Source organism: Engystomops pustulosus, chromosome 7 (genome assembly GCF_040894005.1).
Source record: "Engystomops pustulosus chromosome 7, aEngPut4.maternal, whole genome shotgun sequence".
In the NCBI taxonomy this organism is placed as follows: Eukaryota; Metazoa; Chordata; class Amphibia; order Anura; family Leptodactylidae; genus Engystomops; species Engystomops pustulosus.
Genome location: NC_092417.1, coordinates 19,481,140 through 19,509,057, shown reverse-complemented (window position 1 = coordinate 19,509,057; position 27,918 = coordinate 19,481,140). Strand labels below are relative to the sequence as shown.

General features: G+C 42.2%; 1 protein-coding gene across 1 annotated transcript; it reads left to right on the top strand.

The window, feature by feature from the left end:
• The first annotated feature begins 7,051 nt into the window (after positions 1-7,051).
• LOC140068680 (olfactory receptor-like protein OLF3) lies at positions 7,052-8,207 on the top strand. The gene has a single exon (XM_072114064.1). The coding sequence runs from the start codon at positions 7,074-7,076 to the stop codon at positions 7,998-8,000; it is 927 nt and encodes a 308-aa protein (XP_071970165.1). The 5' UTR covers positions 7,052-7,073; the 3' UTR covers positions 8,001-8,207.
• Positions 8,208-27,918: the final 19,711 nt, after the last annotated feature.

Here is a 27,918-nt window from a genome sequence, read left to right as displayed (position 1 = left end):
CATAGTTGCTTAATATGATACCAGCTGCATGTTTATAGGTACAACAGAGCCAAAGATAGGGGCATCAGGTGGCAGTTCCCTTGCTGCCCCGTTTATTCTCATTTTCACATGACCTTGTAGGAGTAAAACAGTAAATACTACAGTATGGCAGTATATGCAGATTTTAGTAATCATGTATTACAATGTGCCACTGGAAAATTGTAAGAAATGATCAGAAACTATACAGCCTCAGATCACGGGGAGCGATAATATAAGCCAAGATGGCGTCGGCCGCCAGCTTTTTGGCTAGATTGCACAAATAGCGTGTGTTACTGGTGGGGTATTTTCTGCAATATGCAGCAAACACTTCCCTTGTATGGAGGGGGCTTAGCCCACAAGCCCTCTTCATACACCGGCAGCCAATGTGTGACAAACTGATACATCACATGTCGGTAAGGTGTTAAAAAGAAAAGGGTTCCAATACTGTACAAGTGGCACCTCACTTGTAAGTTCCACCCAATCTGACAATGCGCCATTAATGAAGACCCTCTGTTTTCTATCATTTAGCCATTTGCTAACCCAAATACACAGATTTACCCTAGTCCCAGAAGCCTCATTTTATATACCAACTTTTTTATGTGAAACTGTATCAAATGCCTTCAAAAAGTCTAGATATACAAAATCCACAGCCTCCCCCTAGGTCCAGTTTAGGACTTACCTCCTCATAGAAGCCGATCAGACTAGTCTAACAGGACCGATCCTTCATAAACCCATGCTGATGCTAATAATTCCAGGATAGCATCTCTAACAAATTCCTCAAATATTTTACCAACAACCAATGTTAAACTCACAGGTCTGTAGTTTCTGGGATCGTTTTTTGATACTTTTTAAAGTATTGGCACCACATTTTCTATGCAACAGAACTGAGGAACAGAACCTGTCCTTAAAGCACATCAACCATCACAGCGCCTCTTGGCTCCACCATCTTCCAATATATTCACACCACAACCACACATTATTCACCACCTAGCCCTGCCCCAGACTGCAGACAGCCGGTGATGTCACCCGGGTGTCTGCAAGTTTTGCATGCGCAGGAAGACTGTTGTTGCGCAGCCGCTATGGTTTTTAGCTGGCTTCAAAAGGACAGTCTTCATGTGCAAGACTTGCAGATAGCAGTGTGACGTCAACAGCTGTCTTCACTTGTTGGCGGAACTGGGGGTGGCATATTGCCTGTCATTATTACTTTATTAGCAAAAGGCAACCTTTTTTCTTAAACACTCAGAACACTCAGAACCTTGATCAAGATCTCAGAGAAATCTTGTATCAAATGTCACACCAACTTCTTTTCCATGACAATACTCCGGCTTTAGGTAAAGATGCACTTTGGATCAAACTTATTTTATCGATTTTTTTTATACAAAAAAAAAAAAGAACACATGCAAAACAACCCCAAGACGGGTAGATGCAGACCCTGCACATATTGTCATGTTACAATGACTTCCTCAGGTGTAAGTGAGGGTAAAGCTGTGTCTACCTGTTATGAACTGTGCCCCGGTAATTGCTGAACTCATCCCCCTATGCCAAGATGGCCTCGAAGTGACACGTGCATACGCATGGATGTGCGGGACCGGAAACCATGATGTGGGCACAACCGGAAGTGACATAAGCATATTGTACTATAAAGAATGCTGTTCCCTAATCCAGGACAGCATCAATCAGGCCATTAAAATGTGAAGGCGTGACATGTAATTATACACACAAACAATGGTACACAGCACAAAAGGTATCAGCAAATTAAAAGTAAGTACTTCGTAGCAAAGAATGCATGCCTAAATACTAGGACACATAATTTCGGAAAAAAAATCTTTATATTAAGTAGTTAAGCAATACAAATAAGTGCAAAAATATATTTGCAAAACGTGAATATACATTAACATTACAGTATTTCTTCAATTTTGAAACTTCCTTCCATACCTTTTCTTATATCTAGACATGGATGGCACAAGATGACTAACCATCGTATTGGATTCGTTAGCAATTGGAGTCTTTAAATCGAGAATAACTAGCCTTCATGGACAATGGGACGTTAGTTAGAAAGTGATATCTCCTAGTCCAAGGAGGACACTCACTGGCCGCAGTCGGTGGGAGGAGGTGCCAAAGTGAGGAAACACTGGAGCCATGTGAAAAGAAGGAGTCAAATCAACATACTTTTTTGGCACCCCATCTCTGCACCTCACAAGGTTTCCCTGAATTCCTGGAAAACCCCTTTAACCAAAGGCAAGAGTAGATATTTCCGTACATGTGTTTAGAAATAGTAGCGAGGAAAAAAACAAATAAAACAGTCACATTCTGTACTCAAAACATGTTTTACTAAGGAGAGCTAAGGTTTGCCATGTTTTATTTTAATAAATGGTGATTCTTAATAGTTTTCTGTGGATGGAATTACAACAAAATGTGTGGGACAAGTGGGACCACCTTTAGCGTCCTGGTTTAGAGTAGTCAAATGGACATAGGAAAATAAAGCAGCAGTGGCTCTCGGAGTAGAATGAAGGGAACCAGATCTGTCAAAGAGTCCTAGATCAATTTAGTAATGTTTCGTTTAGTTTCTTTGTACTTCTATGTACTTACAAAGAATCGCACAAGATGTTTGGTAGGTAAGGAGCAGCTCTGTGCAGAAACTATATACGGCACATGGTGGTATTAGATCTAAAGGCCTGCTGGGTCTCTTTTTCTAGTATCTACCTAAAAGAGATTAAAGAATATAGTAGAGCATTGTTTATTTTTTTCTCACACTGATATATAAGTAACACAGAATAAATATAATACAAACACTAAGAGGGAGATCTGGGTCTTTATTTTAAAAAAACTGATACAAAATGTCAACAAAAAATTACTTTTAATTTTAAAATCAAATACCTTTTATAGAAATTGTAGGAATTAGGAATTCATATTTTAACCCTTTAACCCCTTCCTGCCGGGTCCCGGTGCATTGAGAGGGCTCGCGGGCCGAGCCCTCTCCATAGCCGGTAAGTCTTTGCTGCATATTGCAGCAAAGGCTTACCGGTAACACCCGCGATCGGTGCTAGCACCGATCGCTAGTGTTTTCACCTCCATCGAAAAGATGGCGGCGCATGGGTGACGGCATCTTGCCGCGGATCGTTATTCCCCGATGACGTCATGGGGAGTGGCGATCCGTCGCCATGGTAGCCTCGGGTGTTCTGAATACCCGGGGCTACTTCGTTTTAACCCATTTATTACAATGTGCTAATTGCACATTGTAATGAGTGGGGAGTAAAATCCACATTTAGTACCATACTGCAGTATGGCAGTATATGGTAGGATCGATCAGACAACCTAGCATTAAAGTACCCTAGGGAGTCTGAAAAATAATAAAAGTAAAAATAAAAAAAAATTTAAAAAAAATATATAATAAAAAAAACCTAAAAATTCAAATCACCCCCCTTTCCCTAGAACTGATATAAATATAAATAAACAGTAAAAATAATAAGAACATTAGGTATCGCCGCGTCAGAAAATGCCCGATCTATCAAAATATCATTTTCCAATGTGTCAAACCCCGTCTAAAATGGCATTTTTTCCATTTTGAAAAATATTAAAAATTTTATAAAAAGTGATGAAAAGGCCACAAAGTCCCAAAAATTATAGCAATGAAAACACCATCAAAATTCGCAAAAAATTACACTGCCTACAGCTCCGTACACCAAAGTATGAAAAAGTTATTAGCGCCAGAAGATGGCAAAATAAAAAAAAAAAATTTGTACAGGAGGTTTTAATTTTTTTAAATGTATGAAAACACTATAAAACCTATACAAATTTGGTATCCACATGATCATACTGACCCAAATAATAAAGTAGACATGTCATTTAGGGCGTACAGTGAAAGCTGTAAAATCCAAGCCCTTAAGAAAACATTGCAAATGCGTTTTTTCACCATTTTCACTGCATTTGGAATTTTCTTCCCGCTTCCCAGTACATGACATGGAATATTAAATACCGTCACTATGAAGTGCAATTTTTTACGCAGAAAATAAGTCATCACAGAGCTCTTTATAAAAAAGGACAAGTCGTTAAGGGGTCATGGACCTGGCCCTTTTTTGTTTTTTCATTTCCATTTTTCACTCCCCACAATCAAAAATCTATAACTTGGTGCGATCACGGGGATACCAAATTTCTATAGGTTTCATAATGTTTTCATACATTTACAAAAATTAAAAACTTGTGTAGAAATTTTTTTTTAATTTTGCCATCTTCTGGTGCTAATAACTTTTTCATACTTTAGTGTACAGAGCTGTGGGTGGTGTCATTTTTTGAGACTTCTGTTTTTTTTAAATGCTACCATTTTTAGGACAGTGCAACCTTTTGATCTCTTTTTATTGAATTTTTTATATTTTTCAAAATGGCAAAAAGTGCCATTTTCGACTTTAGGTGCTATTTTCTGTTACGTATCTAAATGAAGTGAAAAAAAGTTATTATATTTTGATAGATCAGGCTTTTTCGGATGCGGCAATACCTAATGTGCTTATGATTTTAACTGTTTACTTATATTTATATCAGTTCTACGGAAAGGGGGGTGATTTTAATTTTTAGGTTTTTTTATTATAATTTTTTTTTTAACTTTTTTAACTTTTTTCAGACTCCCTAGATTACTTTAACCCTAGGTTGTCCGATTGATCCTATCATATGCTGCCATACTACTGATAGCACATTATAATGAAAGGGTTAAAACCACACAGCCTTGGGTCTTTGGAAGACCCGAGGTTTTCATAGTGATGGATCGCCGCTCCCCGATAACGTCACGGGGAGCGACAATCCTCGGCAAGTTGGCGGCACCCATGCAGCTTTGCCGGCGGCAATATGTGGGTTAGCACCCACGATCGGTGCTAGCAGGTGTTACCGGTAATTATTTGCTGCGATATGCAGCAAAGACTTACCGGCTATGGAAAGTCTTACCCATGCACCCGCGGCCAACCCGTGACGTGCATTTTCATCATAGGTCTTGAAAGGGTGAAATTTAGGATTTTATTTTCTAGAACTACAGGTAACAAAATTGGTCTATACTTTTCGGGCTTCTTTTTAAAATGATTTGCAATGGGCAGATGACATTCATCATTAATTTTTTTTAATACTGCCATAGAACAAGTATATGGTACATCCCAATAATGTTTTTGCCAAGGATATTAATCAATAATGTATAGCTTGGGGATTTTATCGCTTGGAACCACGTAATTGTGTAGAGACTATTTCTGAGACCTTCTTCTTCTGGGATCAATCAGACCTTGAATATGATATTATTTAAGGGTGAGCATTGTAGAGTTTATTTGCTCCAATCTATAGGAGCTTCCTGCATCATTCTACTGTACAGTCAGCAACAGATACTTCAGCAGAGGTCTTCATCAGGCCCACCAAGGAGGAGCCCCATGATGTAGCTCATTATACAACTGAGAACAATTCAAACTACAAAATTCAAATGGTGGAAAGCTCAAACATGGATATTTCAGTAAAGAAATACAAGAATAGCAAAAAAATACAAAAAGTTAACGGAGCCTCACTTTATGATGTCTAATGATTCTGATATTTATTTTTTATTTTGCTTTTATTTATTCAACAAATTCATGTAATTTTTTTCTGCCAATGAGACACACTTTTTCTCCTCCACACTCTGCTCTAATTCTTCTAGGGTGTCTTATAGTCTGAATGGAAACCTAAAAGACCTGTACATATTCCTCTCCATTTACCCCACAACTGGTGAGTTTTGTGAGCTCAAAAAAATGTGTAAGGACTCTAGGGGACTCAAGTGGACACTATGGCAGGATTGTTAGCTGAGCAGAGTGTTAGACATTGTAGGGAGCTCTGTGGCTGGGACTATTGAAAGAATAAAAACCTGACTCTATTGTTAAAAACTATATTCAAATAATTATAACAACAAGAATACTCATCAGTAGAAATTATTATGGGCCTAGAGAAAACTAAAGGGAAAAAAAACCTACATTAAAAAAGTATTCAATACTAAATTGTAATAAAATTTTAATATCCTAGCTCTGCCAGTTCATTGTCTGGGTCAACTATTTTTCAAAGTTGATATTACTGGGGTGAGGACCTAATAATTATTATGACATTTATGTATACAAATAAAATATTTATTATGATTATTATCAATGTTTTATACATTTTTCTCACAACTGCAATATTAAGGTAGTAAATGTGAAAACCCAATAAATACTCAATTACCAAAAATTGTCCAAAATGGTAAAGTAACATATATTAAACTAAGGGCCCACATGAATCAATTCCTTTCTAGCAAAAACCTGAATTCTTCATTGTTTGTGACTTTATCAGCACCTCGTGAACACAGCACAAGTGCTGAGGAAGTAGGGGAGAGGCTGAAACAGTGTAAGAGTATGTAAAGCAAGATCACAGTGTCACGGGTGGTCCTGCAATCCACCTCCTGGGTCGCAGGCATACCCGTGCCCCTGTCTGTGGCGCCCGCTCCCCCCGGCATCACTCACCTCTCCATGCTCCTGCTCCCATCCTGGCTTCCCATCAAGCGCCTCACCGTCTCCTAGGGCGCACACTGGCACTCATAGATTGAATGGGCCAGCACACCGCTGATTGGTGCTGTCCATTTCCCGGATTTAGATAATCCGGGAAATAATCCCAGCATTCCCTGGTGGATCTCCGTGCTAAAGAAATCTTGCTCCCTTGCTGTATTCCTGTGTATTGTCCTCCTGTTGTGACCCCGGACCTGTTCCTGTTTGCGCTCCTCTGCTGCCAGGCCTGACCTTTTGCTCTGTCTCTAACCCTTACATGCTTGTCCTACTTCCAGACCAGGTATAGACATTTGGTACCCAATTTTGTTTTGGGAAGTCAAATCTATATCTTTAGTTTCATTCTTGTGTAATTTATTGATTCTACAACTAAAACAGGTCTTTTATGGGTCAACCAATGTACATAAAATTTTACCAACGTTTTTTGACCTTAGTGATAATTGTGTATTTTTATATGTTGTATCTCCAGAAGGCTTAGTCTTTATTTTTATCTCCTACAGCACCATGGCGATAAATGATATAGAAAACATGAACAAAACTGCTCCATTCAGATTTATTCTCATTGGACTCTCCAACAACCCTTTCCTGCAGCCTCTATACTTCATCATTTTCTTGTTTATGTACCTCATCACTGTAGGAGGGAATATTCTCATCATTATTGTGGTGAGGATTGACACTCGCCTTCAGACCCCCATGTACTTTTTCCTTAGTAACCTCTCATTTATTGACCTTTGTTTCTCCTCCACCATTGTACCTAAACTTCTTATTGACACGTTAGCTGAGGACAAGAGTATCTCCTTCTTGGGATGTGCAACGCAAATGTATTTCCATTTGTCTTTAGGTGGAACAGAGTGTGTTATTTTGTCAATTATGGCCTATGATAGGTATGTGGCCATTTGCAACCCTTTACGCTATAGCACTATTATGAATACCCGGATCTGTATTCAATTGGCTATTGGAACTTGGGTGGCCATTTTTATAAACTCGGCTTCTCATGCATTCTTCACTTTTCATTTGCCATTCTGTAGGTCCAAACATGTTGATCATTATTTTTGTGAGATGCCCCCACTTTTCCGATTATCTTGTAGAGACACTTTATTGAATGAAATAGCAGTATATGTCTCTGGTGGACTAGTTGCTCTCCTGGCATTTGCACTGACATTGTTGTCCTATGTCCAAATCATCTCCACAGTCTTGAAGATCCGCTCAACCAAAGGAAGACACAAGGCTTTTTCGACCTGTGGCTCCCACCTTGCAGTGGTCTGCCTCTACTATGGTGCCATTTCCTTTATGTATATGCGTCCTCGAAATAGCTATTCACCCGAGAAAGATAGGGCAGTGTCCATCTTATATACTGTAGTAACTCCGATGGTGAATCCCATCATCTACAGCATAAGGAACAAGGAAGTGAAAGGATGTCTAAAGAAGTTACTGCTGCCAAATGCCAATTCTTAAAGAAGACCTATTATTCCAATTTGAGACCCTAAACCAACTACAGGTCCATATGGACCTTTGCTTTTGGGTCCCAAATCAGCCTGTATCATGTATCTATGTGGTTCCAATGCAAAAAAAAAACATTAATACTTACCTAGATGCAAGTCCAGTGAGGCACATTGGACTCCCAACGATAACTGTGCCCGCCATGCACCTCTTCTCTCGATGCTGTGTGAAGCCAGCATAAGACCCGACTTCATGGCGCCATTATAAACTACTCCGATAAGTGACCAAGTTTTTATTTTTTGTGCCCACATAGGAACCTCATAACAGACGATTTGGGGCACTGAACCACTGGTTCATAAGGACCATTGGTGGTTTAGTGCCCCTAATTACCCTGACAGGTTCCAGTGCCAAAACAAATTTGTTAAAAGAATTGTTTTAAATAAAAACAAATTTCATATTGTGATATTGTTTTCAATACTCAATAGTCATAATTCGTATAACTAAAAGACTCTAGACTTTTTAGTACAACTGGGTCATTAGCCAATGCTTTATGTTAATGAGGTTATCAGGGATTGTTTCATGGATGACATCTCCAGCTGTTGGGGTCAGGATGAAGCCAGAAGGAGATTACTCTGCACAGTGTCTACGACAATTCACTTCAATGGGAGACATTGCAGACCTAAACCTGCTAAATATTGTGGAGACCAGATGTCACATGTTTTCATGCATTTGGTGGGGGACAAACATTTGGACCGCTACTGATAATGGGAATAGGTCTGTGGTTGGTCTAGAACAGTAAAATGTAGCCAGAATAAGGTGTCTTTGTAGTTACCATTTATGCAGACGTGGCCATAGAAGCTGAGACATCAAGCCCACAGCTACTGTAACACTAAGAGCATAGGGCATTTTGTGTCTGGATACACAAATTGGCCCAGATTTACTAAAGCTCCTGCGCCAGTTTTCTGTTTGATTTTTCACGTTCTTTTATGTGCAAACTGCTTGGACATGTAATTAAGAAGTGTTTGAGATACATTTCTGGTGCAAGCAACCCTTTTGTGTCGTGGCTGCACTATTCTTCACATACTATTTCTCTACTGAAGGGGGCGTTCAGGTGCTCAGTCGGACCTTGCACCACATTTATCATGCCAAGTCTGACAAAATTGTGTCGCAGGCCCCATGTTAAAGGTGCACCAAAAAAAAGTGGTGCACACTAATCCTGAACCTGGCGCCCCCTGAACACTACACAGGACACTGCACATAGTACACACTGCACTGCTCTTCAATGTACCCCAGTGTGTTGTGTAGGGCCCAAACAGGTCATCAACATGGGGGCTGCATCGCATAGCCTGAGAAATGGCTATCACCAAGAAACATACTGGGTAATCCATATAACCTGTTAAGAACATTTATTATGTGTCCCCAAAGTGCCATTGCGAAAGGGTTGGATATCTATGTATCTAACAAGTCATATAAATTAAGATATTTTAGAAGGCTTTTTTTTTCCATTTGCAATGAGAGGATTGAAATGAAAACAAGTGTTGATGTGTTAAAAAGTCACAAAAAGGACTTAGATCTGATCTATGGATGTCAATCATTTTTAATAAAAAAGCTGAAATCTGATTAAGTTTTCATTCAAAAATGATATTTTCAGTCTGAACTATAGGACAAGGCACAGGCACTAACATGAGTTGGTCTTGTTGTAGTAATTATTGGAAGGTCCTGGAGGTCTGTCATTGTAAGAATGGGTGTGGCAGAAGATCACCGGGTGCTTGGAAGGTAAACTCAAATCTTTTGCTGCAGCTTTATCCAGTATTTTACGATTTAATATCCAGGGGCACATTTACTAAGAATGTAGAAAACTTCACTGAAAGTGCTATTTCCATGTATAATGCTGCGTGCGACACATTCCCTAAGATCGTGCGCCAGAAATCATGAATCTGTCGCTTCTCCGCACTGGCCCGACAGAGTTCAACAACTTTTTTGTGGTGCACCTTTAACAAAGGGCGCAGAACAGACTTTGCATGTTAAATCTGGCGCACGGTCGGACTGAGCGCCAGTATGCCCCCTAATTTGTGTCCTATAGAGACTAGCGCAACTGCGCCACAAGAGGGTCGTGTGGGACACAATAGTGGTGCAGACAATTCTTAAATATCTGTGCAGGCAGTTTATACTAGAAAGAACATGCAAAGTCTGTCAGAAAACTGGCGCAAGAACCGCAAGAAATGTGCCCCACGGTTGCATTACCTTACTTTTGTCTATATTAAGGATGACCTGGCAGGGTAATTTGTGACACTAAACCACCAATCTTTATGGAACGGTGGTTGAGTGTCCCAAATCACCCTTCGGCTAGTACCTACCTTACCTACACATGGGTCTGATGAGGCCCATCAGATGCAACTCTAATGCTCCCTGCTCCTATGTAGTAACTCAATGATACTAGCGTAGTACATCCTGGCTTCATTTCACAAGCGCATTACCCACAGCACGTGTGCAGTGAAGCCAAGGTGAAGCATGCCGTCTTCACGCCGCAGGCGTGGGGAACTCAAAACATAGGTAAGGATAAAGTTTTTTTTTAATAATGGGCACAAAGGAACTACCAAAAAGGCTTTTGGGACACTAGGTGGGTGGTTTAGTGCTCGTGAGAGATCAATGAAGTTGATGAGTGCCATGTACCACAGCTAGCAATGACACCCTAAAACTTAGCCTTTAATGATTAATAATAAAAATTGCCTTGTGGTAATAATTAAACAAATGCTCATCAGATATGTGATGCAACAAGACAAGAAGATAAGGGTGGTGATAGGGTGTCCACCTCACCTGTTATTTGTGCTTATATGAATAATTGTCTTTTTGTCTCATTGCATCACATATATGGTGAATATCGGTTTGATTATTGTCACAAGGCAATTTTTTGTATGTATTGTGAACCCCTTCCTGATGCCAGTTGTAATAGGACTGCCCAGGCCGAGGGGACTTGCCAACCCATGTAGTACTACAACATCAAGCTTCTGGTGCTTGGAGATTTTTTTAAAAGTCATAACGGGGTTAAAGGCTAAGTTTTAGGGTGTCCATCCCTGCTGTTCTTTGTCTACTTTAAACTTCATTATCCATTTCTCCATCCATGCCTTAACCCCTTAACGCTGCAGCCCTTTTTCGTTTTTGCGTTTTTATTTTTCACTCCCCACAATCAAAATCTATAACTTTTTTATTTTTCCATGTACAGAGCTGTGTGATAGCTTATTTTCTGCGTAACAGAAAATCCTCGGAAAGCATGGGCGCCACCATCTTTTTGAGGCCCCCGGCAGCTTCATCAGCGGCGATCAGCGGGAAAACACCCGCACATCGGTACTGGTAAGCCTGTGAGCCCTCTCCATGCACCCGCACCTGGCATGTGACGTAGTATTACGTTACATGTCGGTAAGGCGTTAAGCTTCGACAAATCCATCTATCATATTTAGAGCTCAGATTTTCTAATGATTGTCTTACTTTTATGTCTCCTACAAGTTGTGTGTAATGAGGACACTGGATTCAGTTAGGACAGTGAACCTTAGAACTCCAACCTTAGAACTGTCTTTGATTGTCTCTGACTCTGAGTGTCTCTGACCATTTCTGTCTCTGAGTGTCTCTGACTGTTTCTGTCTGTGATTGATTGTCTCTGTCTGTCACTGACCGTCTCTGTCATTGACTGTCTCTGACTAGTCTCTGTCTCTGACGCCTCTGTTTCTGACATCTCTGACCATCTCTGTCTATCTCTGACTGTCTCAGTTTCTGAACATCTCTTACTGTCTCTATCTCTGAGTGTCTCTGTCTTTGTCTGTCAGTCTCTGACTTCCTCTGTCTCTGATTGCCTCTGTCACTGACTGTTTCCATCTCTGAGTGTCTCTGTTTCTTTATCTGACTGTCTCTGTCTCTCTCTGACTATCTCTGTCTGTCTCTGACTATCTCTGTCTGTCTCAGACTTTCTCTGCCACTGACTGCCTCTGTCTGTCTTTGACTGCTTCTATCTCTGAGTGTTTCTGATTTTCTGTGTCTGTTTGTCTCTAACCGTCTCTGTCTCCAACTCTCTTCTTCTCTGACTATTTCTGTCTGTTTCTGACTTCTGTTTTCTCTGTCTGTCTCTCTCTCCAACTGTCTGTCTCTGACTGTGACTTTCTCTGACTGTCTCTGCCTCCGACTATCTATGGGGGTATTTTTTAGAAGCTCACAGTTCAGATTAATGACCTGTGGCAAAACAGCGACTAATTACGTCTCAGCTTCTAACTGTCACAGCATCCATCAGACAATGGCTCCTGTATAAGGTGGTTAATAAGTGTATTTTGGAAAGCGCAGTATGGAAATTTAGCATCAAAACCTACTCTGTGGCATTCCCTATTTAACAGATAGTGAATGGCATTTGGGTTATTGGATATGAATTTGCTGTATGTGTATATTTGTGATGCGAATATGCTTTAAATGTGTATGTATATGTGATGTGTATATACTGTCTGTGTATATGATGCATGGGTGTATATGGTACTGTATGTATGTATATGCTGTATGTATGTATGGTGTGTATACAATGTATGTATATTTTTTAAGGGGGGCCCATTTAGAAGTTTTCTATGGGGCCCTACCTCTCCTAGTTATGCCACTGGGGTGGGGTAAACATTAAAAGGATGATGAATGTGTGTGAAAAATTCCTGCTAAATTTATTTCCAGATTTCTGTAACACAATTTACTAAATCTTAGTATAACAAGTGTTAGTGTGTCACCTAACCTTGGCTGTCACTTTGACTGATCTAAAGGGCTTATTCCATTAATCCCCATTACAAGGATTTGGACTTTGCTTAGACAAGGTCTTAAGGCTATTGACTTGGATCTGCCCCAAAGTGGGTGATAGTTGACGAAAGTGGGTCACACAACTCCAGTCCAAGCAACCAGGAATCAGACAAAGAATAGTCAGAGAAAGTCGAGCCTTGCAAGAAGCAATCAATGGGTCAGGGCATGCATCAGACAGACAAAACACAAGGTACAGGCCAGAGATCACGGCACGAGAATAGGGATTATGAGCAGGTCCGGCCAAGCTTGTCCACAGAATCCACATCTGATTCTCAACCAGTCATAGAGCAGAGTGGAGTTCAAACACAGGAATTCATATATTAGTAGTAAAGCATAACTTTGCATTAAACCTAAAAACTCTGGCACCTCCCAATGCCTAATAAATCTGCCCCAAAGTGGAAACTGTCATGAATTATAAGATTTCTTTTTATCTATTACCATATTTAACCCCATAAGCACACAGTCTTTTTTTTATCATTTCCCACTCTCCACCTTCAAAAATCTACAACTCTTTCATTTTTCCATGTACAGAGCTGTGTGAGGCTTATTTTCTGTGTAACAAAATTTACTTCACAATGGCTTTACTTATTATTCCATGCCGTGTACTGGGAATCTGGAGAAAAATTCCAAATGTGTTAAAATTGGCGAAAAAATGCATTCGCAGCACTTTCTAGTGGCCCCAGTATTTATGACTTTCACTGTGCGCTCCAAATGATATTGTCTACTTTATTCTTTGGTTTGGTATGATCATGGTAATACTAAACTTATATAGGTTTTATTGTGTTTTTATACATTTTCACAAATTAAAACAATGGGGTACATTTACTTATCCGTCCCTGTGCGTTCCCTGAGTTGCTTTCCCCGACGAGAATGCACAGCTGCCGGATCAGTTTGTCCGACTGCCCGCCCCCTGATTTGTGTTGCATGAAAGCCGGCGTGATTGCAACACAATCCGATCGCGTGTGACACAATCGCCTACTAAATCCCTGTCCCATCGGCGTGATCCCTGAAAACGTCGGAAAACCCAATGTGTATGAAAAAAAAATAGTTTTGCCATATTCTGACGCCAATAACTTTTTCATACATTGGTGTGCAGAGCTGTGTGAGGGGGGTATTATTTTTAACTGAGCTGAAATTTCATTGCTACTATTTTGAGGATTGTGCAACCTTTTGATCACTTTGTATTACAAATTTTATATTTTATAAAATGATGTAAAAGTCACGTTCCAGACATTTGGGCGCTATTTCTCTTTACATGGTTCACCACCGTCAATAACCGTTTATATATTTTGATAGATCGGGCATTTTGGGATGTGGCGATACCTTATAAGTAGAGATGAGCGAACATACTCGTCCAAGCTTGATGCTCGTTCGAGCATTAGCGTACTCGAAACTGCTCGTTGCTCGGACGAATACTTCGCCCGCTCGAGAAAATGGCAGCTCCCGCCGTTTTGCTTTTTGGCGGCCAGAAACAGAGCCAATCACAAGCCAGGAGACTCTGCACTCCACCCAGCATGACGTGGTACCCTTACACGTCGATAGCAGTGGTTGGCTGGCCTGATCAGGTGACCCTGGGATAGACTAGCCGCTGCCCGCGCTGCTCGGATCATTCTGTGTCTGGATGCCGCTAGGGAGAGAGCTGCTGCTGGTCAGGGACAGCGTTAGGGTGCTAGTAGATTACTGTTAGGCAGGAGTGATTCAACAAGAACCCAACAGCCCTTCTTAGGGCTACAATAACGTTATACTTTTTTTTTTTTGTTTGCTTGTGGCTGGGCTTGCTGGCACTAGTAGTGCAGCTAGTACCATATTGTGAGGAATTTGCAGGGGGACTTGCTACCGTTGTGTTTAGCTCTTAGTGACACACATATCCACCTCAAACACCAAAGTGGGAAAATTTATTAGGGGTTGGATTTCAATTAGGCACAGTCTGCCATTTCCTTTTTATTTTCCTTTTATTTTTTCATAACTCAGCGTCATCTCATCAGTGTGCTTTCATACTTGGCTAGAAAATAGCCATAGCAATAGGATAGCATTGTTTGGTTTTAAAAACTAAAAAACACAAAAAAAAACTAAAAAACACAAAAAAAGTTAAAAAAAAAATGAAAGTTATATAACTTTCATTTTCAAAATGTTTAACCCGAGGGCTAGGGGTAGAGGACGAGGGCGGGGACGTGGGCGTCCATCTACTGCAGGGGTCAGAGGCCGTGGTCCTGGGTGGGGTGAGACACCACCTGCTGATGAGGGAGCAGGGGAACGCCGCAGAGCTACAGTCCCTAGGTTCATCATGTCTGAAGTTACTGGGACTCGTGGTAGAGCACTGTTGAGGCCAGAACAGTGCGAACAGGTGATGTCGTGGATTGCCGACAATGCTTCGAGCAATTTGTCCACCAGTCAGTCTTCCACGCAGTCCACCCATGTCACCGAAATCGGCACACCTCAGCCTCCTCCCCCCCAGTCTGCCCCCTCCCAGGAAAATTTGGCATTTGAACCGCCATACTCTGAGGAACTGTTTTCTGGACCCTTCCCACAGTCACAAACCACTTGTCCGGTTGCTGCTGAGCAATTTTCCGATGCCCAGGTTTTCCACCAGTCGCAGTCTGTGGGTGATGATGACCTTCTTGACATAGTGGAAGAAGTGTGCAAAGAGGTGTCCGACGATGAGGGGACACGGTTGTCAGACAGTGGTGAAGTTGTTGTCAGGGCAGGAAGTCCGAGGGGGGAGCAGACTGAGGGATCGGAGGATGATGACGTGACAGACCCAAGCTGGGTTGAGAGGCCGGGTGAACACAGTGCTTCTGAGACGGAGGAGAGTCCTATAGCAGAACAGGTTGGAAGAGGCAGTGGTGGGGCCAGACGGAGAGGCAGGGCCAGAGCAGGTGCATCAGCGCCAAATGTGTCACGTAGTGAAGCTCCCGTGGCGAGGGCTCCCGCGGCGAGGGCTAGATTTTCAGAAGTCTGGAGGTTCTTTAAGGAAACACCGGATGACCGACGGACTGTGGTGTGCAACCTTTGCCAAACCAGGATCAGCAGGGGTTCCACCACTACTAGCTTAACTACCACCAGTATGCGCAGGCATATGAATGCTAAACACCCGAATCAGTGGCACCAAGCCCGTTCACCTCCGGCCGTGCACACCACTGCTCCCTGCCCAGGACCCTGGCACAAAAACCCCATCGTCGCCTCCACGATCCTCCAAAGCATCCACCAGCGTTCAGCTCTCCATACCCCAGACGCTGGAGCGGAAAAGAAAATATAGTGCAACCCACCCGCACGCCCAAGCCCTTAATGTCCACATCTCCAGATTGCTTAGCCTGGAGATGCTGCCCTATAGGCTAGTAGAGACCGAGGCCTTTCGCAACCTCATGGCGGCGGCCGCCCCTTGGTATTCGGTCCCCAGCCTCCACTACTTTTCCCGATGTGCCGTCCCAGCCCTGCACCAGCACGTGTCAGACAACATCATCCGTGCCCTGACCAACGCCGTTTCTGACAAGGTCCACCTGACCACGGACACGTGGACGAGTGCTGCCGGGCAGGGCCACTATATATCGCTGACGGCACATTGGGTTAACTTGGTGGGGGCTGGGACCGAGTCTGACCCTGGGGCTGGTCATATACTGCCGACGCCGAGGATTGCGGGGCCTACCTCGGTCCAGGTCTCAAAGGCCTACTATGCCTCCTCCTTCTCCCACCCCTCCTCCACCTCCTCCTCCGAACTACCATCCGTGGGCATGGCGCCATCAGTCGCTAGCTCTAGGCACAGCAGCAGTGCCGTCGCTAAGCGACAGCAGGCAGTGCTCAAACTGCTGAGCCTAGGCGATAAAAGGCACACCGCCCAAGAACTATTACAGGGCATCACGGCGCAGACTGATCTGTGGCTGGCACCGCTGAACCTGAAGCCAGGCATGGTTGTGTGTGACAACGGCCGTAACCTGGTGGCGGCTCTGCAACTCGGCAGACTGACACATGTGCCATGCCTGGCCCATGTGTTAAATCTGATAGTTCAGCGTTTCCTCAAGACATTCCCCAATCTGTCAGATTTGCTCACGAAAGTGCGCCGCATCTGTGCGCATTTCAGGAAGTCCAGCACAGATGCTGCCACTCTCAGGGCAGCGCAGCGCCGCCTCCAACTGCCCGCTCACCGACTGTTGTGCGACGTGCCCACGAGGTGGAATTCAACATTAACCATGTTATCCAGAGTTTACCAGCAGCGCAGAGCGATTGTAGACTGCCAGATGTCAACTTCCACCAGAACTGGTAGTCAGGTCAGTCAGCTTCCTCAAGTCTACAATAAGGAGTGGACGTGGATGTCTGATATCTGTCAGGTGCTGAGTAACTTTGAGGAGTCAACACAGATGGTCAGTGGCGATGCCGCCATCATCAGCCTCACCATCCCGCTGCTTGGCCTGTTGAAAAACTCTCTGATCAGCATGAAGTCGGAAGCTTTGCGCTCGTCACAAGAGACGGGGGAAGAAGATTCCCTTGTTGATGCCAAAGCACCCTCAGGTCTGTTTCTCAGCGCATATCGGAGGAGGATGAGGAGGAAGAGGAGGAGAATGTTGGCGAGACACAAGAGGGGAGCATTGCTCAGACCTTCACTGTTCAGCGTGTATGGGCAGAAGAAGAGGAGTTGGAGGAGTTGGAGGAGGAGGAAATGGGCAGTCAGGCCAGTGAGGGGAGTGAATTCTTGCGCGTTGGGACTCTGGCGCATTTCATGCTAGGCTGCCTATCCCGTGACCCTCGCGTTCAAAGAATTTATTCCAGCTCCGATTACTGGGTATTCACTCTCCTGGACCCACGGTACAAGCAAAATCTTTCCACTCTCATCCCTGGAGAGGAAAGGAGTGTGAGAATGCATGAATACCAGCAGGCCCTGGTGCACAAGCTGAAACAGTATTTCCCTTCTGACAGCGCTAGCAGCAGAGTGCGTAGTTCTGCGGGACAAGTAGCGAGGGAGAGTAGGCGAGCAGGCAGCTTGTCCAGCACTGGCAAGGGTACGCTTTACAAGGCTTTTGCCAGCTTTATGTCACCCCAGCAAGACACTGTCACCTGTCCCCAGTCTCGGCAGAGTAGGGCTGATCTTTACAGAAAGATGGTGAGGGAGTACGTAGCTGACCATACCATCGTCCTAAATGATCACACACAGCTCCCCACAACTACTGGGTTTCAAAGCTGGACATGTGGCACGAACTGGCGCTGTACGCCTTGGAGGTTCTTGCCTGCCCTGCCGCTAGCGTCTTGTCCGAGCGGGTTTTCAGTGCAGCTGGTGGCATCATCACCGATAAGCGTACACGCCTGTCGACTGACAGCGCTGACAGGCTGACGCTTATTAAGATGAATAAAGCCTGGATTTCTCATAATTTCCAATCTCCACCAGGTGAAGGAAGCTCAACCTGAATAATTTATACACTCCTCCTCCTCCTCCTCATTTTCCTCCTTCTCCTCCTCTTTGTACACTAAAGCAGAGGAAACTGGCTATTTTTTGACAGGGCCCACTGGCTCTAGCTATAGTACTTTATGCATTTAATTTTTCTGGAGGGCCACATACCCGGTCCTCTGTTTTAAACAATTTTTGGGAGTGCCACATACAGGCACTCAATCTATTCAATTTTTCTGGAGGGCCACCTACCTGCTCCTCTGGTTTGAAAACTTTTTTGGACTGCCACATACAGGCACTCAATCTATTCCATTTTTCTGGAGGGCCATCTACCTGCTCCTCTGGTTTGAAAACTTTTTTGGACTGCCACATACAGGCACTCAATCTATTCAATTTTTCTGGAGGGCCACCTACCTGCTCCTCTGGTTTGAAAACTTTTTTGGACTGCCACATACAGGCACTCAATCTATTCCATTTTTCTGGAGGGCCATCTACCTGCTCCTCTGGTTTGAAAACTTTTTTGGACTGCCACATACAGGCACTCAATCTATTCCATTTTTCTGGAGGGCCACCTACCTGCTCCTCTGGTTTGAAAACTTTTTTGGACTGCCACATACAGGCACTATCCAAATTAAATTGTCTCCATAGCAGCCTCCACACGTTGTCTCCATTGCTACCTCCAAAAGTCGTCCATATAGCTGCCTCCATACATCGTCCCCTTATCAAACGAGGTGTGTCAGGCAGAAATTTGGGTTGTTTTCATGGATTCCACATCAAAGTTGTTAACTTTGTCGCCACCCTGCTGTGTTATCCACAAAATATACTGGCAAACTTTTATGATTAACCGATATTATTTCAGCGCTTCTTGCGCATCTGTTTACATTCCCCTCACCCGCCATATCCCAAACTTATAAGAACGCTACTACACTTGATCTTATACAAAAGGTTCTTAGAAGTGCTGTTTGGGGAGTAGCCTAGAGACAGGGGCTTGGATTGGCGAAAGCTCGCCTGGCAGCGGAGCGCCAGCTCCATGCCAAGATTCAACTAACATAGTTTTAACTGCAGCACCTTTAATCTACTACTAGTTCACTGCCTCCATACATGGTCCCCTTATCAAACGAGCTGTGTCAGGCAGAATTTTGGGTTGTTTTCATGGCTTCCACATCAAACTTGTTAACTTTGTCGCCACCTTCTGTGTTATCCACAAAATATACTGGCAAACTTTTATGATTAACCGATATTATTTCAGCGCTTCTTGCGCATCTGTTTACATTCCCCTCACCCGCCATATCCTAAACTTATAAGAACGCTACTACACTTGATCTTATACAAAAGGTTCTTAGAAGTGCTGTTTGGGGAGTAGCCTAGAGACAGGGGCTTGGATTGGCGAAAGCTCGCCTGGCAGCGGAGCGCCAGCTCCATGCCAAGATCCAACTAACATAGTTTTAACTGCAGCACCTTTAATCTACTACTAGTTCACTGCCTCCATACATGGTCCCCTTATCAAACGAGCTGTGTCAGGCAGAATTTTGGGTTGTTTTCATGGCTTCCATGTTAACTTTGTCGCCACCCTGCTGTGTAATCCACAAAATATACTGGCAAACTTTTATCATGTACCGATATTATTTGAGCGCTTCTTGCTCACCTCCTTTGGTTCCTCTCTGCCACCCATTGGTTTGAAGCCTGAGTCCAATTAGGGTATGTCGCCATGCCACTCTCTAGCCTGCTGCCGCTGCCTCTGCATGCCGTCCCCTATAGTGTCAGGGTCAATTATTGGATGTTTTAGATGCTATCTAGCTTCATTCTGTCACTCTGTCATGGCCATGCTGTTGCCCATAATTTTGGCATAATGGTGCGATTATGCAGCCTCAGAGGCATCCATGCATGCTGCTTCTGCTGTTTCCTGTCCATTTCTGTGGTGTTTCCATCCTTTTCTGAGGTTCCCAGGTGTTTGGCCAAGCTTCCCTGTGCAGAGCCTTGGTCCCCTTGAAAAATGCTCGAGTCTCCCATTGACTTCAATGGGGCTCGTTATTCGAGACGAGCACTCGAGCATCGGGAAAAGTTCGTCTCGAATAACGAGTACCCGAGCATTTTAGTGCTCGCTCATCTCTACTTATAAGTTTGGGATTTTTACTATTTATTTAGATTTATATATTTTATTTTAATATGTTTCAATATTTTATTATTTTTTTTAGACTTTTATAAAATTATTTTTTTACACTACCGCAGATAGTCTGATCGTTCCTACCATATACTGCAATACTACTCTACTGAAGTATATGGCGTATTTACATAGGAATAATGAATTTTACAGAAATCAGACAGCATTGGGTCTGACAAAGACCCAAGGCTGTCATGGCAACCGATCACCTCCCCCAGACGATGACATTCAGGGGATTGGCAATCTCAACCAAGATGACGGTGTCCAAGCGCCATCATCTTTTAAGTGCCGCTGGAGTGTTTTTCTGCGGGCAAACAAAGGGTTATTAACAGCGACCGATGCTAAAGATGGGTGTTTGCTGCAATATGCAGTATGAAGAGGGCTAAGCCCTTGAGCCCTCTTTATATACTTCATATGTCCGTCAGTGAGTGTGAGGGCGTTCATTTCTAATTTTTACAGTTTAATATTTTTATATTTCTGGTGCTGATTAGAAAAGACAAAAATTTGCAGTTGTAAATTTTCACTGGTCCAAAATCTCCACTTTCTATAGTGTTCTTATCTTGCTTCAAATGAATGTAAACATTTCTATTGAAATAATGTTTAAGGTATTACAAATATTATAATTGTGCTGGGAGAGTCCAAAACACAAAACTGTGATACAATTAAATTGATTGCACCTTCTTCTTAAAACAAGACCTCTGGGGATCTAAGTATATTTATTAGGGAATATTTAAGGGCAATGATCATATTCTCTTTATTTGCTGAATATTTCAGATGTGCATAATGTGCACATTGATAATAAAACTTGGACATCGGCAGAGTAAGTAACTATTATCATACATTATATCCGGGTCACTTTAGTTAATGGTAAACCCCGTAGATCCACTGGCCCCAATCCTTGAGACCTGTTTAAGGTGTTTCACTCACACTCAATAATGCAACTTCTCAATGGTCTACAAGCGGGAATAGAGGAACTTCTTCTACTTTTCTGAAAACACTCCGGAGTACAGATTTGTGCCGTGTATTCTGAGGAGGCGATCATTGGGGTCTCTACTAATGGCACTTTTAAAGGAATCTGTATAATTTTTATGGGTAGCATCGTCTGAAATGATTTTGTAATCAGTAATTTCATTGCTTCAATGTATCGAGAAGTAGAAATTAAATTGTGCACCACATGGATATCAGCAAAACATCTTCTTTATTAATAAATATTTAAAAACACCCTAAAGCCATGGAAAGCTCCCTACAGACTGAAGCGTTTCGATTTCAAAAAGTCTTAACTATGGTCATGAGTAAGACTTTGGGGTCATTTATCATTATTTTTCTTCCAGTTTTTTCTGTCTTTTTGAGACATTTTTTGGCACATTGCAATTTTTTTTGTCCTTTTTGGGGACATTTTAAAATATTCGCCAGACATTTGTTTTTTTGTCAATAATACACATTTATCTTCTATTCCAGATGTGCTAAGTGTTGCAAATTACATTTATCATTTCAAATTGTCTAAAATTTGCAACACTTTTTGCCGCCAAAAACTCCAGACCAAACCATACTTAATGAAAACTTAGAAAATGGAAAGAAGTGACTTGAGACACTTGTGCGACACTTTTGTGACATTTGTAACAAATGTCTCAAAAAGAGTTCTGAAAAAAACCTAATTTAGCACAAGGAAAAAGTGAGATTGATAAATTACCAGAGAAGAAGACGGAAATGAGACAGGCAAAAACCAGCCAAAACAAACAGAGATAAGATAAATGACCCCATATGTGTAGTGGAAACACATCTGTCTCTCGTAGAGTTTTCAATGGTTTATTTAAACATTTTTCCATAAAGTAGAAGATTTTTTTGCTGATATCCATGAAGTGCCGGATGTCTTTACTACCTCAGTTACTATCTGGCTTTAGGATTCAAAAAGTGGACCTATATAGCAGACACCATCGCCGATTAGGGGGAGCTGAATCAATGCTTTCCAATATCTAGAGGTCTCAATTTCTGATCGTGCACCTCTGCTTCTCCGAATTGGCAACCGTACATGGACAAATGCTCTCTTGTAGGTGACTTGAAAGTAAGTCAAAGAAATAATATTTCATTACAAAAAAAAAATTGAAAATGAAAACAAATATTTTTTTGCAAACAAACTAATTTAACCCTTAATGGCCATCATACTAACACTCTGGATTAGAAAGGCTCTGATCCACAGCATGGTCAAACGTGGTCTACACTGTCTAAGGAGCTGCAGTGGTAGCCACCCTTCAGCACACCACAACGGATGGCATCACACAGCAGTCGGGGTCCACTGAAGCATTCCAGAACTGCTTGTTTTAACTTTCTATAGAATATTCAGTTACTGACAGTACAAAAGTAGTTCCATGTGTTATGATCGCATGTCAGTGCCCCTTTGTGGGACAAGTAATATACAAAATGGAAAAAACTAAAGGTTCAAGTGCCTTACATGGTCTGTAAATATAATAAAATTAAATTAATGAATTTGACATTTTTAAAAAATTTTAAATTTACAATAAAAAAAAAATACAAATTCAAACCACCCCTTTCCCTTGAAATCATAAAAAAAATGTAAAAAAATCTGAAACATGTTAAGCATGTACCAAAAGTCAAAAGTCCACATCTATCAAAATATAAAAATGATAATTCCTGGGGGTGAACTGTGTAACAGAAAACAGAGGGCCACATGTATCACACGCTTTTCTGTTGTTTTTGCGCCTATTTATTCAGGCGCACTGTTTTTGTGCCATTTTTGTGACTAAACGCCTAACTAGCCGCGCAGCAAAAATAACCAGCTTTCCCTCATTTATCCTAGCAATCCAGATTTTTTGCTGCACCTAATGATATTCATCACTTGCAACGTTTTCATTTAGGCGCAAAAACGGGTGCAAAAACACTCCAGCCCGAAGGTGGCGTTAATTGAGAAAAAAGCACTGAGCCCCTTTGCAGAACAGCTCATTTCTAGCAGCAAAGCTCAGCCAGACACTAGAACATATAATACAGACACTGCAGACACTAGAACAGATAATACAGTCATTACATACACTGCAGACACTAGTACAGATAATACAGACATTACATACACTGCAGACACCAGTACAGATAATACAGACACTGCAGACACTAGTACAGATAATGCAGACATTACAGACATTGCAGACACTAGTACAGATAATACAGACATTAGATACTCTGCAGACACTAGAACATATAATACAGGCATGAGATACTCTGCAGACAGGAGCTGCAGATTCTATTTACAGTTCATCACCTTCTATTTACAAAACATTCTGCAGAACCCTGAGCTCAAAGCAAGAGCTGAGAACTTTGCAGAATTTTGCAGAAACTACAGACAAGTGCCCCCCATGTAATTCTGCACAGTTTCAGCAGTGTGTCTGAGGGGGATACTGTGCAGAATTACAGGGCTGCAGCAGGAGACCAACACTGGGGGATCCCCTCCAGGAGAAGCCCCTGCTGAGGAGGTCACTGGGTGCAGGGTCACACACCTGGGTGCTGCTGTGAGTGTTATCTTCATTCTGGGCTGTGAGAGAAGCAGAGAGGAGCTTGTAGCAGAATCACATGTAAGTGCCTGAATCTAACATTGCGCCTTAACTGCGCCAAAATTGCGCCTAAACTGTGTTAAAGTAAAGTGATTAATAAGAGGCAGAAAATTAGCTTATCACAGATGGTTGTAGCTTGTGATAATTCTGGCAAAATAGTGTGCCAGAATTTAGGTGCAACTACTACACTTAGGCACACAAAAGTAATAAATGTGGCCCAGAGTTTAAATATATGAATCGCCACTATTTACCATTGTATGAAAAAGTAATCAAATGGTCGTATTGTCACCAAAATGGTAGCATTGAAAAAGTTATCTCATCTATCAAATACTTAAATCTCAAACTGTTCATTTCTGTATACCTAAGTATGAAATAGCTACAAGTGTGGCGTAAGAAAGATATTTTTTGTACAAATTCTTAATTTTTTTAAATCTATTAAAACCTTCAAAAACCTATAGTTAGTAAAGAAAGTATTCAGACCCTTTTACATTTTTCACTCTTTGTTTCATTGCAACCAATTGCTAAGATCAAACCAGTTCGGTTTTTGGCTCATTAATGTACACTCTGCCCCCATCTTGATAGAAAAAAAAAAAAACAGAAATGCAGACATTTTTGCAAATTAATTAAACTAGTCAAATTGCAATATCACATGGTCATGAGTATTCAGACCTGTTGCAGTAACACTCATATTTAACTCAAATGCTGTTCATTTTCTTCTGATACTCTTTGAGATGGTCCTACTCTTTCATTGAAATCTAGCTTAAATGAACTGATTGGGATACACATACATACATACACGTCTACATAAAACTTCACAACTCACAGTGCATGTCAGAGCACATGAGAATTATGGGATCTAAGGAACTGCCCAAGGAGCTCAGGGACAGAATTGTGACAAGTAACAGTTCTGGCCAGGGTTACAAAAGATTTCTGCAGCACTCAACATTTCTAAGAGCACCGGGGCCTCCATATCCTTAGATTCAATGGGGGTCATTTACTAAGGGCCCGATTCGCGTTTTCCCGACGTGTTACCCGAATATTTCCATTTTGCGCCGATTGTACCTGAATTGCCCCGGGTTTTTGGCGCACGCGATCGGAATTTGGCGCATCGGCGCCGGCATGCGCGCGACGGAAATCGGGGGGCGTGGCCGAACGAAAACCCGACGTATTCGGAAAAACCGCCGCATTTAAAAAAAAAATTGTGTCGCGAAAATTTCACTCACCTTCATCCTGGGTAGGCCGGTGTATTTCGAGGCATTCCAGCGGACTTCAGCGCAGCAGCGCCACCTGGTGGACGGCGGAGGAACTGCATTGATGAATCCCGGCCGGACCCGAATCCAGCGCAGAGAATGCGCCGCTGGATCGCGAACGGACCAGGTAAGTAAATGTGCCCCAATGTGTTCAATGACCACAACCCATCCAGCCAATTTTAGCAATTGTGGGAGAAGAGCTTTGATGAGCCAGGTAAAGAAGAACCCCAAGATCACTGTGGCTGAGCACCGGAGATGCCGGAAGGAGATGGTAGAAAGTACCACAAAGTTAGCTCGCCACCTGTCGAAGCTTTATGGCAGAGTTTGCTGACTAAAGCCTCCCCTCAGTGCAAGACATATGAAAGCTCCATACAGTATGTAAAACACATAAAGGACTACCAAACTATGAGAAATAAGATTATCTGATTAGATGAAATGAAAATTGAGCTTTTTGGTGTAAATTATGTGGGGAGAAAACCAGGCGCTGCTCCTCACTTGCCAAATACAATCCCAGCAGTGACACATGGTGGGGGCAGCATCATGCTATGGGGGCAGGGACAGGGCGACTGGTTGCAACTGAAGGAAAGATGAATGCGGCCAAGTACAGAGATATCCTGGGTAAAAACCTCTTCCAAAGGGCTCTGGACCTCAGACTGAGCCGAAAGTTCACCTTCCAACAAGACAATGACCCTAAGCACTCAGATAATATAACAAAGCAGTGGCTTCAGAACAACTCTGTGACCATTCCTGACTGGCCCAGCCAGTGCCAGGATCTAAACCCACTTGAAATCTCTGAAGAGACTTGAAACTTTCCAGCAACTTCCAACAATGTTCACCATCCAACCTGAGGGAACTTGCTCAAAAGCTGCTTCTACTCAATACTAAGCAAAGGACCTGGATACTTATCATCATGTGATATTTCAGTTTTTCTTGTTTAATAAATTAGCTAAAAAGAAAAATAGAAAACTTGCAGAAAGCATTGACTAAAGAAAACAGAGAAAAAAGAATTGATGCGCCACACTCCGATCGCGTGCGCCAAAATCCCGGGGCAATTTGGAGCAAATCGGAAAAATTCAGGAAACCCGGCGGAAAAACGCGATTTGGACCCTTAGATAATGTTCCCCATTGGGGTACATTTACTTACCTGATCCGGAGGGGATCCCAAAAGTGAATTGTCCAACAACAAAGCACTGTGCCGCGGTTCAAGTAGACTGTGCACCTGATTTGCTGAATGTGATGCTTCCCAGCTCAGGTCCATCTTCCTCCTGGCTTGCGACACAATTTTGAAGTTAAATCCCACGGTTTGTCCGAATCCGTCGGATCATCCGATGATCCGTCCCCCGATTTGTCCAATCCAATCGAGTGCAACACAATGCCCTTTTAAATGTGGTGCAAATCGGAAATCGCCGGAATATCCAACATTTGTGCGATCCCCGGACCCTTAGTAAATGAGCCCCAATGAGTTAACAGGAAGCCTCTAAAGCTGCTTTTGTTGCATTTTTGGTGCAGTTTTTGCATCTGTTTGTAAACCGGAGCCTGGGGAACATTGGTCTTCTGCTTATATTCCGCGTTTTCTTTTAAAATCTACTCATTGCCTGAAATATTTGCAGGAAATACAGTAATTATATAATATAATTATTGTTAATAATTATTATTAGAATGATATATAATTATATAAAATAGAAAATTAGGAATAGGTTAAAAAATTCATTGGAACTATTTTGATCTTCCAGTCATTTCCATGAACACACCATTCTTCATACAGAGAAAAAAAATCCCCAAAAATTAACACAAAATACCCATTAAGCTATTTTTATTTTTTAAATGAGAAAAGGGCTTTAATTAATGTTTCTAAATAGATAAATATATATTTAACTTTTTCATTTACATACAGGGGCACATTTACATACCTGGCCGCTGGAGTTCTCCCAAGGTGCATTGTTCAACGATAATGCACTGTGCCACGTTTCACTAAGATCGTGCAACCAATATCCTGCATGTATTGCTTCCCCGCTCAGGTCTGACAGAGTTCACCTTCTTCTTCCTGGTGCATGTAAGTACTTGAGTTTGCAACAAAATTTGAAAGTTAAATCCCTCGTTTAGTCGAATCAGTCAGATCGTCCGATGGCCTCCCCCCCAAGTTTTTCTAGCTGTCTCCTCTCCCTTAAGTCTTATATATTTTTTTAAGCCTGAACAGCCCCTTCAAACAAGCATCTGCATATATCTATTATACAAAGACTTCAATGGAAACGGTGGGAGGAGACATTAAATCTCCAAGCAAAAAAAATCTATTTTCCATGGCACAAAATTTTGCAAATAATGCCTGTAGACATTTTCATTTTTTTCTCTTTTTTTGCCATATATACCCCAGACTTTCCACATCTGTGATAAGGCTTGGCGGCCAGGAACCCAAACGGCAAGGTAGCTATGTCATTACTTCATCTTTTCAGAGAATCAGAAGTCCTAAAACACTTTAGCTAACAACAAAACAGGTAGCTAGTATAGGTGATCCCCAAAATGACTGTCCAAATCCTTCCAACACAGGACTGAGCCAAAATTATCTAGATGAAGCAGGAGAATGTCTCTGTCGGGAAGAAGATGGGTCGCAGTTGGAGAGTAGATGGGTTGCGTTGGTGTGGAACTATGGCTCTCTTTATAAACTGAAAAGATCTTTTAAAAATGTTAAATTCCAGTCTCCTTCTTCTGAAGTCCTTTAATGATTTCCAATCATTTATCCAGTTAAATGATAAAAATCATATGGAGATCAAAT